This window comes from Mytilus edulis, chromosome 11, assembly GCF_963676685.1.
Source record: "Mytilus edulis chromosome 11, xbMytEdul2.2, whole genome shotgun sequence".
NCBI lineage: Eukaryota > Metazoa > Mollusca > Bivalvia > Mytilida > Mytilidae > Mytilus > Mytilus edulis.
Window position 1 is genome coordinate 74792723 of NC_092354.1, and position 16545 is coordinate 74809267.

The window sequence follows — 16545 nt, forward strand, 5'->3', positions numbered from 1 at the left end:
ATACTGTTAATAGATATAAGAAGATGTGATATGAGTGCCAATGAGAGAGGGTTGTAATGGAGGTACCTCCATGATGAACGGTCAAAATTCTTGCCAAATGATGTTAACCGTTATTTTTGGTGTATGACAATGAAATGAACACTTTCTTTAGATGATAAAAACATCGAGTGATTTTGACGAATCACATTAATTATAAAAATGACACAAAGAACAATTATTTGAGAACTGATAAATCATGATAAGGATATTTTGATGAATCACGGTAAAATTTTAACCAATTTGACGCTAACAGTAGCAACATAGGATAGTTTGACCCCTGACGTTAAAGGGCATTACTACTCTCATAAGACAACTCTCCATCCAAAACAGGAGTTTGAAATCCTATCAATAAGTGGGTAAAAATATACCAAAGTCGACTTTCACAGTAGAGCTTCTTTGGTAAATCGACTTTGGTATATTTTTACCCCCTTATTGATAGGATTTCAAACTCCTGTGATCCAAGTCACAATTTAATAAAGTAAAAAATCCTTAGTTTTTAAAAGGTTTAATCCCGCTGCAAATGTTCGCACCTGTCCTAAGTCAGGTAGTTGTCGTTTGTTTATGTAATTTATATGTGTTTCTCGTTTCTTGTTTTTTTATATAGATTAGATAGGTGGTTTTCCCGTTTGAATCATGGTTTTACACTAGTAATTTTGGGGCCTTTATAGCTTTTTGTTTGGTGTGAGCCAAGGCTCCATGTTGAAGGCCGTACATTGACCTATAATGGTTAACTTTTTTAAAATTGTTATTTGGAACTTATTTCACCATGCAGGAAATGAACAAATCTCATAAACCTGGAACCTATTTCACTAGGTAAGGGAGCTACCATTTGATTCTTATGGGGGGGCTAGGATGAAAAATTTTGTCCTGCATTTTTTTTTTTTTGTAATCTCTGTCCTGCCTTTTTATTTTTCACTCTATTCGGTCCTGCCTTTTTTTTATTAGTTTATTCTGACTTTTTTTACCTAAATTGTCATCCTGCCTTTTTTTTTGCAAAGTGTCTCATCCTGCCTTTTTTTTTACTCAAAACTCCTGTCCTGCCTATTTTTTTCAAATTTCATCCTAGCCCCCCCCCCCCATAAAAATCAAATGGTAGCTCCCTAAGGAACAAATTTCACCAACCCGGTACTTATTTCACCAGGTAAAGTGTGGAACTTTGTTCATAGAGATGGAACAATTTTATTGAAATTATCTATGAAAAAAGTTCTCCCAGAACATATTAGTTCCACTGGAACTTTTTTCACAGGAACAAATTTTGGCTCACACTCACACCACATCTTCCTATATCTATATATCTTCAACAAATAAAGAGAACAATGATGAGTAAAAGAGTAACTTGATATTCATGAGCATAGAGGATCATAGAGGACAAACCAAAGGAGGGCACCACAGGAATAGGGGAGAGAAACGACTGAGTGTGGTCCGAGAAAAAGTATAGATTATGGACAGTATAACTTTATTTTATCATGTTTATACACCTTCCACATTTATTTATTTTTTAATTTTTAGTATGTACAAAAATGTAGGTGCTTGAAATCATGTTAAACAATCGGAGCAAGGACGTATAACTCTCTAATGAGGGCCCTCATGGGGTTTTTGATTATGTGATTACTTGGCCGTTTTTTTAATGATTATTTGATTATTAAGCCAAATATTTCATGATTATTTGATTACCTAGGACTGTATTTTTAGTTTATGATTATTTGATTACTAAAGATAAGCAAATATTTAATGATTATGTGATTATATTGGCAAAAAAATGGTGATTATGTGATTACTAGGACCCCCCATGAGGGGCCTCTCTAATATACGTCCTTGATCGGAGGTAATGATTTATAAGATTAAGATTTCTTTTACTCTGGGACTATATACTAAGATCTACTAAAGTTAGTCCAAGTTTCACTTCAGTCAAAGATTTATCTGAATTATAGACCCCATAACATGAAATTCGTCATAATTTAAGTTAGAGCTAATTGACTTTTATATACTTTTATATAATTTGCACACTATGTACTGTGAAAAATCTTTTTGAGACATTGCAGGTGCAATTTTTAAATTTGAATCAGAGGCATTGTCTCGTTCAGCTTCTGGGTGTATTTGTAACAAAAAATTTGTTCCGGTGTGACATTTGTTCCACCGGAACAAATTTCATAGGAAATATGTTCCACCGGAACTTATGTCACAGAAAATATGTTCCAGCACTATAAAATTTGTTCTGGAACTAATTTTTTAACTAAGTGTGAAATAAGTTCCGGAACAAAAATCACAGCACCATAAATTTTGTTCCAATATTAAAATTTAAAAAAAAAGTGAAATAAGTTCTTGTGATATTAGTTTTAAACGAAGGTATTTTATAGAAATCAATGAAAATGTTCTGCTCGAACCTATTTCACAGAAAATAAGTTCTGTGCTTGCATGGGGTACATTTGCAATTGAAGGAATGACTTTAGGATAAAGATAAGAAATAAAAGCGATGATAATGTATCTATGTTTGATCGTTTATGTGGTATTCAACCTCCTTGTTTCCTGATGATCTGGCATTGGTGTTCTAATCATACATGTACTTAGCTATGGTCATTGCACAGTTTTTAAAGAGCGTGTATTTTGTTTCTTTATGTCTTTTAATATAATTGATCAGCCACTTTGTCCTTTTCAAAAAAGTACAAATATTCATCTTCAACTATAATACTTTTTTTCGGAATGACTTTTATTATTATTTCTTATTCTACTCTTTCCTGGCTCATAAGCGCCATTTTTAGTATTATTACTTGAGCATGTTATTAAATTAAACTTTTTCTTTACTCCACATGATCCAATTGGATGTTTACACTTTTTATTTATTACATTATGCAATATAATACATGTTTTTTATAATGACTTTAAACTCACTGATGACAAGTGCTCAGTATATAAGAAAACTTTTTTAACCAGTGGAACATATTTCACAGACAAGGAACTTATTTCACCAGGTGAGGAACCAATTTCACAAATCCAGAACTTATTCCACCAGGTAAGGAACAAATCTCACAAACATGGAACTTATTTCACTAGGTAAGGAACAAATTTCACCAACCCAGAACTTATTTCACCAAGTAAAGTGTGGAACTTATTTCATAGAGATGGAACAAATTATATAGAAATTGTCTGTGAAAAAAGTTCTCCCAGAACATATTTCCTGTGAAATTAGTTCCATTGGAACTTTTTTCACAGGAACAAATTTTGGCTCACATAATTTCTAAAGGAAATTATGAAATGCTGCTGCAATACGACATACATGTAATTTGACATAATAAGCTGATAATAGTGTATTGTTATCTGATCTTATCTTCTTCTTCTTCTGGTATTCTTTTTCCGTCCACATTGGGACAACCTCAATTGAGTACAATTTTCTTTCTTTCTATCGGGACCGACAAATTAATTTAGTATATTATCCCCGAGGTCATATAAGTTTACGGTTTCATTTTGAAAAGTAATGATACGGACATTAGTACTGTATGTGTAGCTGGAATAAGCGATGTGTATGATGGTTTGAACATTCATTTAAAGCAAACATAATGTTGTTGAGAGCTTTTATAGTACTAAAGCTTATTGTAATAGCTTGAATTAATAATATTGTATGAATAACACCTCCACGCAATGTAAATATAAAATATGTATCTTATCATTGAGAAAATAATTATGTTGTTTTTGTTTTTTGTTTTTGTTTGTTTGTTTATTTTTGTATTTGTATTTGTATTTTGTAAATGTCAGCCGGTAAAAAACTAGTTCATGCAAATTCAGGACAAGGTTAATAGTTGGTCTGTTGCACGAAAAAACGTTTTTCAAATTTTCCTTTTTCTTACGGAAGCTACCAATAATCTTGTTTTTTCCCCTCCTGAATGTGCATGAAATAAGGACTTTAAGCATGCAACAATCAATCTAAAGAGAGACTAGTTTGTAAGAGTGGTCAGCGCATTGGAGTACTAACACAAAGGTTACTAGTTGGATTACCGATCCGGAGTGAAAATTTCAAGGACTGAATTTTCGGCTCTCCCTTGACACCATTTGCGAGAATGGAATTGAAAAAGATGATAGTCCGTCGGAAGGGGACGATAAATGGCTAACCCATGTTAAGAGAGAGACTTATCTCTTGCACGTAAAAGACACCTTTGTATATTCCGAAAAAGAACAGGCTAATGACGTTACAAGGCAGCACTCGCACCGCAAAGTTAAAAGGGATTAATATAAGTTGCAATAACTTGTTTCCCAATCCATTATAAAGAAATATGTTTAAAGTAACAAAAAATCTATCAACAATCATAGCCGTCGAAATTGATCATTTCACAGATTAAGTAGTGTATAAAGAAAGATAAGTATGCCTCTATGGTTGTAGTTGCCAATGATTCAACTCTCCACCAGAGTGCAAATCATGTAGAAGATAACAACTATATCACCGTATGGCTTTCAACGATGACAACGCCTAACCGCATAAAATGATATAAACGGCCCCGAAATGACAAATATAAATCCATTCCAACGAGGAAACCAAGGTTATGAACAATACAAAACAATAAACGAAAAAACAAGTCTGATAAACAGCAACAAACGATAACTACTGACTAAGGACTGCACATGCAGAAAATATAAGAGTAAACATGCCCCCCCCCTTTTGTCCTTTTCTTTTCTCTAGCCCTACTTACCGTGGTACCGTAAACTTCAACTGTAAAATTGGTTGGTGCACGTAAGATTACTTTTCGTTTTGTTCTAAAAGAAATCTTGGTAGGTTCTGACAATTCTTCTGCTTCGTCTACAGCTTGTACCTTGATTATATAAGTCGACGATGGTCTCAGTTTACTGATTAAAAGGGATCGTAACTTCGTCTGCTTCACATTAGAAATTTTGTTACCCAGCATTTTCCACGTGACTCGATAGCTTGTTATTAAATTTCGTTTCGTTTTTGGACGCCTCCATTTTATTTTGATTGATGTTGGTGTACTGTCTTTAATTTTCAATCCTCTCGGAGGTCCGACTGATACTTCAGAATCTACAAAGATATAAAATGCATCCGTCAGTGCAGATAAGATCATTGTATTTTAGCATGTTAAAAGATCTTAAAACTCTACAAGTTCTAAAACGAAATGGCAATTATTGCGATATCAGTCAGAAAAGACATTTGTTATCATACAATTAACATGATTAATGCAACCTAAATTCGTATGTGCCAATTTAAAATTCAAAAAAACCAAATGCACATGTCCCCCACGTCAATCTCTAGTACTAGGGTTGACATTTTTTGTACAATTTATAATTCGAAAATATTAAAAAAAAATAATTAAAAAAAAGATTAACTTTCTTGACCCAATTCACCATAACTGTAGCTGTACACTTCAGTATTGTCCGTTTTTATTTTAGCGATAAGAAAACCCTACTCAACCATGTCAACTTACCAAGCGAATTCTGGACAGGATCTGACCACTCGCTTTCCTTCCTCCCTCTGACCGCTTTCACAGAAAACTCGTATGATCCATTTGATGTTATCACATTTAATCTTTTGACCTCCCCTTTCGTCGTATTTAAATATTTATATTGATCATCTCCAGGAATGTTTCGATACCTAAGGGTAAATTGTGTGCTCCGTTTTGAATTTCTGTATTTATCTATCCATTTCACACGGAATACATTAGGGGAGGTGGCGTAAGCACGCAAGCCAGCAGGCGGTGCTAAACATCGGACTTGAGAGAGCAAACAAACTGGAAAAGAAAAAAATACAAATACATTCAATAGGGGAGGTGGCGTAAGCCCGCAGGCGGTGCTAAACATCGGACTTGAAAGAGCCAGCAAACTGGAAAGAAAAAATACAAATGCATTCAATAGGTGAGGTGGCGCAAGCCCGCAGGCGGTGCTAAACATCGGACTTGAGAGAGCAGGCAAACTGAAAAAGAAAATACAAATACATTCAATAGGAGAGGTGGCGTAAGCACGCAAGCCCGCAGGCGGTGCTAAACATCGGATTTGAAAGAGCAAGCAAGCTTCAAAAATAAAGAATAAAAATGAATTGGTCAGTGAAGACAGTATGACATTTATACTTGTTCTGAATAAGATTTACCTTTTTACATCAATTAAAAACGACAATCTAGTTACCTGATGACAGCTTTTCTGTGTTTAAGGTGGTACCCAACACCTTCTCTAAAAGTAATTTAGCTCGTTTAATTTTCATTAAATTTTGACAAAGTATTTACTTTGACCCTTTGACAAAAATATATAAAAATTTCAAAAAAATTGAACCAACCATTTTATCAGAAAAATACACTGGTTATATATCAGTTTGACAAACACTAGTTTTGATCATTGAGAAGCTTAATATTCCTTTAAGAACACAACGTAAATAAAACGTTTTGCTGATTTTACAGAGTTTTCTCCCTGTTACGTACCACCTTAACATCGAAATTTTCATAGCAAGCAAACTGGAATAAATACAAACGAAATGTATTGGAGAAGACATTTATAGCTGATTATGCTGTACGTCTTATAGCTGACTATGCGGTTTTGGCTTTGTTCATTATTGAAGGCCGTTCGGTGACCTATAGTTGTTAATTTCTGTGCTGTTTGGTCTCTTGTAGAGATTTTTCTCATTGGCAATCATATCACATCTTCTTTTTTATATTTCAACGTGATAAATAAACCTATGAAATAAAATGAGTTAATGGTCATTTTTCATTCCAATTTGTTCTATTACATTAGGTATTTCTCTAAAGCTGATAAAAAAAAATATGACAAAAGGAGAACATATAAATTCACATTACTAAATCCCTTTTTTAAACATATTCTATAAACTTTCAATGTTATCAACAATAACTAGTACTAGTATAGGCCAGTGTCACTATCGGAGACAACAGAGGAGTTTATTTTAACGTAGAACTTGACTTTTTTCATTGCAACCAATGTACGGAACGATATAGTCCATTTCATGTCATTTGGAACTAAATCTATTTTATGGAATATAACAGCATCGATAGATAAGCGATTAACATGCACATGATTAATATAGATATAAGATTGTGTTTCAGTCTTAAATAATTATAGCTATCTATCATTGTCTATGAGACATAAACTTTTGAAAAGAGTTACATATTATTTGTCTGAATCTTAATTTTCCTAAGCTCTACAAAAAAAAATATACTAAATTAAGGGTAAGTGACCAGATTTTGGAAATTGAAAGGGGCAGATACAAAAATATAAAAAGAGAAGAACGTGTATGTCAACATCGTTGTCTAAATAAAATAGACGAAGAAGAACATTTTTTATTTACATGTACAAAAAATGATTTGAGATTTGAATGTTTACAGAAAGTTAAAAATATCTATTCCGATATAGATGAGGGCCCTCATGGGGTTTTTGATTATGTGATTACTTGGCCGTTTTTTTAATGATTATTTGATTATTAAGCCAAATATTTCATGATTATTTGATTACCTAGGACTGTATTTTTAGTTTATGATTATTTGATTACTAAAGATAAGCAAATATTTAATGATTATGTGATTATATTGGCAAAAAAATGGTGATTATGTGATTACTAGGACCCCCCCCCCCCCCCCATGAGGGGCCTCATAGATAATATTGATGATTTTGATAATAAATTGGTTTTTTGTCTTTCGTGTCCGTCAATTATATATACAGTATGCTGCTCCATTTCTTAAAAAGTAATGGTCACTGTCGAGGGTGGACTCAACAATGATAGATACATAGGTATATATAATGTTTGGTTCTTTTATTGTTGTTATGATGTATTATAAAATTATTTTGTTGGTTTATGTATGCCTTCAACACATTTGGGGTGTACATGTGCATTTATTCAATAAACATATATTAAATTAAACATTCTGGCAATATAAATCACACAAATTATTTCAATAAATTTCTAATAATTTGAAATTAACACGTGCGCGTGTGTACACAGGCTAATCGGTACAAATCAACAGCAGCTGTTTAAAACGCACATCAAAAGATAGAATGAGAGGAAGACATTTATATCTATTAAAGCAATCAACACCACTTACCAATAAGGTCAAAGATCACCAGAAAGAACTTCACATCCATTTTACTTCAATTGTATTATTTTGAAAAAAAATCCACCATTTTGGACGTTTTCTTGTTATTTTTCATCTTATCTGTCAGAATCTGAAACTTTGACCTCAAAATACTTCACGATTTAAGAGGCCACCGACAGGAAATATCATCTCAAGATCTACTTTATTGGATAAGTGATTTGTTAAAGATGGATTGCGTCACAGAGGATTAATTTGTTTCTGTTAAAGTAGTAATCCCACAAAGAATCGATTAACTTTGTACTTTGTTTGATGTTCTTAGATATTAACTAATAAATAATTAAAATTTAAATTAAGAAAGATTTTAAAAGGTCAAAGTGTGACATCGAACAAGAGAATTAATTGTACGTGCATGTTGATTAATGCCAAAGGCTTGAAGTGTTCATTTGTCACTAATTTTGGTTATGTTCTCGGAATGTTTGTCTTATCTAATGCACGCTTGATGTGTTATATCCATTACATCTATGGTATGATATAAACGGGTATAACCTTGTGACCTTGATCCTCAAAGTTATTTTAATACAAAATGGATATTTTCGTTACTATTCTGTAATAGAATCAAAAGAGACAGAAACCAAACAACCAAAATCATACAATATACGTATTGCTAACTAATAGAGGACCTGTGATTACCAAAATAAATGCATGCTGAGAGAATTCACTTGCATAAAATTTTACCACAATATATATGTTTATCACCGTACATTTATGTTTGATTAGATTCATTAAATGTTGATCATGTTTATATATCAAACCAGTCATATATATAGATGTGCACTCCTTGAACGTAAACCATACTTCAATTTTTGTATGCGGTCTTTTCTACTTAAATTATATATGAAAAGTTTGAATGCTGTGTCATATTATGTCATAAACGTGAAAGTACAAAATGTACGTGCCCTGATATATGAGACAATATCTGAAAAAGTCTAATTTCCATGTCCCTCACTTCACCAGCAATTATTTTTTTATTCAACCATCTTTTTTGAAAATTTTAAGTTTCAGTATAAACTAAATTATATAATGCACCAACTCCTGTCAATTAAACACTCATTCTTATATTTCTTCCAATAAAATATTGTAATTTAAATGTTCAACCCCCCCCCCCTCCCCCTTCCCTAAAATCATGTTGTCCCCTGTGTTTTTTTGAAAACTAAATCATTCAAATAATATCCAAATTAATTAAACAGGCGTCCGATTCTCACATATATGATATCTTATTTAATAAACTTGCCCCTAATTTGTCTTTTTATATTATAACTATAGCATGTAAGACAGCAACCATTTGATTTTCTGGGTGGAGGGGGGGGGGGGGGGGTGGGGCTTTGGTTTTTTTTTCTGGACATATTTTTTTTTACAATCTATTTTTTTCGCAACAAGTCGAAACAATTTTTTTCTTTCAATTTTAGCATTACATATAGTGGCAGCTGAGGGTGAAACAAACAATTTTTCTCAGAATCAAAAACAAATTATTTTTTTCTCCAAAAACTGGAAACAAACTTTTTTTTCCAAACCCCCCCCCCCCAGAAAATCAAATGGTTGCTGACAAATAAAATTTTGCAAATTTTAAGAGAAAAACAATTTGTCCCCAGGGGTGATTTCCCTCATGTTACCACTGGGTTTTTTTTACCTGTGGAAACGTTTACAAGACCAAGAGTTATTTTCCCATTATGTATTGTGAAGAGCATCATTCCCTGAATGTATTAGTACAAAGAAATAGTTGGAAAGGCGACCAGGTATGAAAATTCAAGCCCATCCAAGGTAAGAATTTATAGAAAAATACTAATTGGTGTTCTATCCTGTTATAGCCTTTTTTTTACACTTTCTGAGAACATTTTTAAGTGTGCACCACAACATTAAGTGTGTTTTTATATCATCTTTTTAAAAGTTATATGTCACAGGAAATACACTTACAAAAAGGACAAAAACTATCGCGTAATTCCTTTCTGTTACGTTCTGTCATGTTACCTGATCAAAAGTAACAGCATAACCATCATCAGTAACAGGAAGGATGTTCAAGACAATTTCAATGAAGAATCGAACAGTTAATCTACTATATGCCAACCATTTCATTTAATATAAGTTATCACCACCATATCAAATAAATTTCAAAATAATATACAGTATATTGAATAAAAAAATAGGTTTTTTGCTTTTGATAACAGCAGAGAACATTGTGCAATTCTAGTATAGCAGATAGTAACAGAAAGGAATTTATTTTAGAATTTTTCATTACCTAGGCAGATTTTTCATCTTGCAAATACAGTTTCAAAGGATAAATGACATTGTTTGCTGTTATCTACCAATTGTGACCAATCTAAAATGATCTATTTTTCTTAAACTTTAAAATAAAGCAGAAAAATCCTTTCTGTTACCAACTCTGTCCTGTTACTCAAGATTCTTTCATGTTACCGACATATCTGACTATATTTAAGTATATTTCTAAACCTTTTGTATTGCAAATGCTAAAATCAATAATTGGCATTTGATAACTGACTATTGCAGGATATAGGCTAGTAAACCACAAATAGTGTCTTAAACTTATTCCTTATTCCCATTAGAAACTTTTTAAAATTGATTCACTCTGGTAACAGGAAAGAACTGGATTTTTTGGTACCATTTTTTAAATTGCCATTGTTTCCTTATTAAACAATTATTTGAATTACAGGCAACAGTTCCTAGATCCCCAATGTGTGTTCTTCGATTTGTGCTATTAAAATACCGGGTCTAAAGAATGTTTTTTTGGTTTTTTCTTATTGCCAAAAACTAGACTTTTTCAGATATTGTCTCATATACCGAATGTTACATGCATGCATACTTGCAGTATTTATTTTGATAGTTTACACGATTTAGGACAAAAACAAAGTATTAGACCGTACTTTTAAACTTGATCAATGTCAGCATTCTAATTATTATAAATAGTAAATCGAAGCAAAAAAATGGATAGGTATTCCATTAAAGACATTTTTATTTATGTTATGATTTATTTTTATCAATCATTAGACTAATCCAGTCCAATATACATGTTCAGATTATCTCCCTTTGAACACGATATTTTTTTATAAGTTTTACCACAAAAAATATTCATGTCGTTACGCGCAATTTGGCAGCCATATTAAGTTGGATTTTTTAAGACATGAAAGATGAAGGTTGCAGAGGCAAATTTAGAGAGGGGCTTTTCTGGAGAAAATTTGTTTGATTATATAGAGAATCACTGAAGCATGACCGTAGCGGACACCTCATAGGCTTGCAGTCAGTGGGCCCCGACTTATGAACAATTCTGGATCCGCCACTGGGTTGCATTCAGATATCGTGCCGTAAAAAACATTAATGCATATTCCTGGTGCATTTTTTGTGTGTCTTTGTATGTTTGTTTGTATTTTTTTATTCAGTTGTGATATATGTCTGTGATGTAAGTTTTTCATGCTGGATCACAATCATTATCACTGTAACCTAGTAGAAAATCGATAATTGGGAATGTGTCAAAGAGACAACTAAACAACCCGACCAAAGAGCAGAAAAACAGTCAAAGGCCACCAATGGGTCTTCAATACAGCGAGAAAATCCCGGACTCGGAGGCGTGCTTCAGCTGACCCATAAATAAAAGTAAGAACTAGTCTAGTAAAGTGATGTGGGTTTAACATTTTTTTAATATTTAAACTCTCCCCCATACCTCTTGCCAATGTAGAAAAACAAACACGGCAATACTCACAGTAAAACTCAGTTTAAGTCCGAGTCGGATGTCAGATTAGGTATCAAAAGAAACTTAACAACATGACTATGATACATGTACATAAATTAACAAAGGACTACTATATAGCAGTTACTGACATAGTCTAGACATCAATTAAACTGATTGAAAGATTATATCTTCATCATATGCAAATCAAGTACAATCCCTCCCGTTAGGGGTTTAGTAATATACCATCATAAAATAAATGAGAAGAACATAACCCGTATCATGGCAACAACTGGTTTTAGAATACACGTGTTTATTTCTGATGCAAAGATCCTATAAGTGAAGCAATATTATGCAAACTTATGTCATCTTTAATGACCTGACAACAGTATTGAGATCTTAGCTTTTGAGGTGAATGCCGACATTTTTGTGCTTTGTAAAGAATATTCCCATGAAAGATTGGATGCGGCGAAATACCTGAACGTTAAGATGGCTGCATGTTGATTTATATATATACTTACGAATGTATAGTCCTTGTACCGATGATCAGAATTAGAAAATGTGTTGACTGGTTTGTGATATCGATAACCCTGGTATTATAATTTTTCAGTATTACATAAATTTCTTTCGCTAAAATTTAATACATTGTTACATACACGAGCGAATCGTACAATTTGAGATATATAAACACAATGAGATGCATGATGACAAGGGAACGTCACCATCTAAAAATGGACGATTAACAATAGAAAATGAAAAATCCTCTCGGTTATCATAAATTTTAGTATGTCTATTTGGGTTGTTCTCCTTATTGTGTCAATATAACGGATCTATAAACAACTGCCATACAAGTGGAAGGTTTCGCGAGCTATAAAACCAGCTTTCTACGGAAAATGCCTGTGTCATGGCAGGTGAGGAACATGACAACTCTTTTCCCTTTGTTCTGTTGATTGATATAAGTCAATAATATTTCATTTTGTCAGTTTTTTATGGACTTACTCTTATTGGATTTTTTTTTCATGTTCTTTATTCGACCATTTTAGTTCATATGTAAGGGGTGAATGTTTTATATGAGGGGTATTAAAAGTCATTTCGTAGTAATAGACCACTTTCGAGTTCATCCGTCACCGGAAAAAACTCGTCAATTATACGCGCCTTTATCACCGTCATTTGTGCGTTTAGGGGCGTCGTCACTTCCATTCCAATGTTGAGCGAGTGGTTGGAAAACTATAATTCTATATTGTACGAATTATTCGGCAAATTGAATTCTCAAAATTGACAACCAGCACTGCTGTCATTAGGGAATTGTCAATAAGTACCTACAGAACAACCATTATTTCTAGTTTATCCTTCACAGTGACGATCACTAAGACGCTTGATGAACGTAAATAGTGCAGGGATACAGGCGAGCCCCTCGATCTGGTAAATGACGTCATAAAGGCGTGTATAATTGACGAGTTTTTTTCCGGTGACGGATGAACTCGAAAGTGGTCTGACTCATATATATTTGAAGGTACCCATTGCTGTACTTCTAAAGGGTATTTTCTTGAAAAAAGTGAAAAGTCCTACAATTTTTGAAAATATCGTAGCAAAGAATCCTCTCAGATACGTACATAAAAGCTGATATATAAATAATGTTTTCTTACACTCTAATACCGGCTGTTGAACTTCCAAATAGATTTCGTCTAGCGAAGTCGTCTATCTTTATAATCTATTGTATGTATAAATACTACATATAATTTATTCAGAAGTAAAATTTACGTGAAAAACGTCTGTTAACTAAGAAAATATTATGAACGGAAAAGGATACCATCGAGCACTGATTTACAAAAAGAAAATCTGCAAATATATTTTAATTTTAACGTGTATTAATATAAGAACAAATCAACTTTCAACTACAAAAAAAATAGTTTTCTAGAATGTAAAATTACTATTCACTTCAGTTTAACAATTGACAAACACGTTGAATCTCCATAAATATCTCTAACATTTGCAGACTGTCGGACAGCAATGGTATCACCTACGTTAAGTCGTACCAGAGCTGACGTCGTCCCCGTGTGGATCATATAACGAACATAATTATGTTTTGGTACTATTTGGACTTCTGATAACACCGTGGAGTTGTTCTTTACAATACTAAATCGTGCTTCGTTGACTGTTAGAGATAGAGAGATTATTACCAAATAATATCCTGGCTTCTCACAGTGAAATGTCCCGGTATTGTTCACCAAATCTGACAAGTTGTGAATGCCATACGAGTTCTTTATCCCATGGAATATAATTCTTTTATTGTTATGGTTGAATCCACCACATGCCTGTACAGCAACTACAAGTAAAAAAAGAGAAACAGATTTAAGAGGGTTGGATTGGGTTATATCATTTCTATATTCTTTAATAGCCATGGTGTAGTGGTTAGCGCATCGGACTACTAACACAAAGGTTCCTGGTTCGATCCCCGTTTCGGGGAGAAAATTTCAAGGACTAAATGTCGGCTCTCCCTTGACACCGTTTGCGAGGATGGTCTGGAGAAACGATGCTAGTCATTCCAAAGATGACGATAAATGGCCTGACCTTTTTTAAGAGAGTGCTATATCTCTTGCACGTAAAAGACACTCTTTTGGATTTCGAAAAAGAGCAGGATAATGCCGCTACGAGGCAGCACTCGCATCTGCAAAGTGGAAATGGATTAATATACGTTTCAATAACTTGTTTCCAAATCCACCATAAAAAAAATATGTTTAAACTATATATTCTTTAAATTTTTTTTTTTCGAATCTTCTCTTTTCGATATTTATTTCCAACAGTAATCTTTATTCTTTATTCATTTTTTTTCATTTTTCTCTTTCTTTATATTTCAACACCCCATTACTCCTTATTCATTATTTTTCATTACTTTTTTCAATATATGTAATTTTTTTACCCTTGTGCCCTCTACTATAATCATTTTTCTGTATACCCTGACTCTCATTACGATTTTCGGAGATCAGAAATCATATATACATGTATTAACTCTTTCTAGAATCATTTTGTTAAAAAAAAGATTGGATGTATATGAATTATATTATTGTATCAGTGATTCCAGCACGTTCACAGGTCGTCAACAATAGACAGAAATCTAAATAATGTGCCAAGCAATATATAAGTTATTAAGAAATAAAAGTTCCATTATAATGCAACATCGTTTGTATGACTTTCATCTTGATTGGATAACGTCACAATTTTTTTTTATGGCATCAATTCACAATTGATGCTTTGTAAACGTACGCGCAATCGCAGACGACGTATGGCAGATTTAAATGTGTGATTTTTCTTTGTTTTATGTCAATTTCATTAGAATGGGTGTTTTAGGCCATGTTTCTCTGTTCACTAATTTGATGCCGTTTTTCTCTATTCTTTTTGCAATCCTTTATTTGCAAGTTTTGATCTTTAATGTGCAGCTAACACTAGGTTTGTCCCCTCCGTAAAATATCCAGTATGCCTTCGGACTATACAAATATTATATTGTCAAGTATTTTTGATTTTTTCATGTTATCGTATTGCTGTCTCATTGAAGTATAAGTACCCCAGATCTCCTGCATGCGTTTGCACAAAAATAAACCTGCATTGTTTAAATTAGTATTAAAAAATATAAGCAAAAACCTCAAATATAAAAAAAAGAAGATGTGGTATGATTGCCAACAAGCCAACTTTCCACAAGTGACCAAATGACATAGAAGTTAGCAACTATAGGTCACCGTACGGCCTACAACAATGAGAAAAACCCATACTGCATAGTCAGCTATAAAAGGCCCAAAAAATGACAAATGTAAAACATAGTTGATTTACAGGACCTTTAACCAATATACATTGTATTAAATAACTCTTACCAGCTTCTTGGTTCAGACCCTGTTGTATTTGAGATATATTTGCTTTCATACTGGCTTGTACGACACCAAAACTATGAAACGCATTGTCTATTCGCATCTTAATTTTCCGTATGTCCGTTTCGGATTCACTTCTAGAATTATTTAGCTCCGTTTCAAGATAACGTAATCGATCTTTGGAGCCAGTTTTCCTTTCCAGGTTTGCTATTCTTTTCTGAAGTTCTATATTTTCCATTTGGATATCTGCAGACTTTGATTTCCAGTTCTCAGTTTCGTTTTTCATCTCTTGTATTTCTCGCTGCAGCTGACCACCTAAATATGTCTCTAGTTGAGTGCGGTATTTTCTTTCTTCGGCCAACATATCTGTTATATCATTGTAATGGGAACTGGCTTTTGACGGCGTTGTTGTATCCAACAAAAATGAATTTGAAAACGAAAAGCACAAAATCAAGAATAAAATCATTTCTGTCATATCCGTATTTACAAATATATTAGAATACAGAACTTAATGTAAAATAAGAATAAAATGCGTATTTGTATATATACCTATGTGAATACTTATATCGCTATGAAGTACATAGACTATCTTATGTGCAGTCCGACGTAAAATAAACAAATCAGAAATCTTATGTCTATCAGTAATATAGACAATTTAGGACCGAATATACAACCAGGCAAAATGAACCGTTCAAATCATATCGTTTTTATGGAGCATGTAAAAGCGTTGTCCGAGCGCTTCATACAAATATTAAATCATCATAAATGTTCTTTAGTCAACGCTTTAGCATCCAATAGAAGCAATACATTCTTTAGTAACATATCACCCGTTTGCTATATATAACAGTTTGTGTCCTTTAATTGTTTTTTATCCTGAGTT

At 33.0% G+C, this 16545-nt stretch overlaps 2 protein-coding genes across 4 annotated transcripts in view; both read right to left on the bottom strand.

Moving 5' to 3' along the window:
• Nucleotides 1-8248, bottom strand: part of LOC139496278 (neogenin-like) — a 229785-nt gene extending 221537 nt beyond the window's left edge. Inside the window, exons 1-3 of one of the 3 annotated variants that reach the window (XM_071284776.1) lie at nt 8079-8248; nt 5466-5768; nt 4719-5062 (exon numbers count right to left, since the gene is read on the bottom strand). In XM_071284776.1, the coding sequence (XP_071140877.1) occupies nt 4719-5062; nt 5466-5768; nt 8079-8118 (687 nt within the window). In that variant the 5' untranslated portion in view covers nt 8119-8248. Of the gene's footprint in view, nt 1-1375; nt 1424-4718; nt 5063-5465; nt 5769-8078 lie in introns of those variants that run through there. The other 2 variants (XM_071284778.1, XM_071284779.1) reach the window with 2 other exon arrangements.
• Nucleotides 8249-13643: 5395 nt separating this feature from the next.
• LOC139494982 (uncharacterized) lies at nt 13644-16198 on the bottom strand. The gene is made up of 2 exons (XM_071283101.1): nt 15672-16198; nt 13644-14131 (listed from the first exon to the last, which is right to left on the bottom strand). The coding sequence occupies exons 1-2, from the start codon at nt 16138-16140 to the stop codon at nt 13740-13742; spliced, it is 861 nt and encodes a 286-aa protein (XP_071139202.1). The 5' UTR covers nt 16141-16198; the 3' UTR covers nt 13644-13739.
• Nucleotides 16199-16545: the final 347 nt, after the last annotated feature.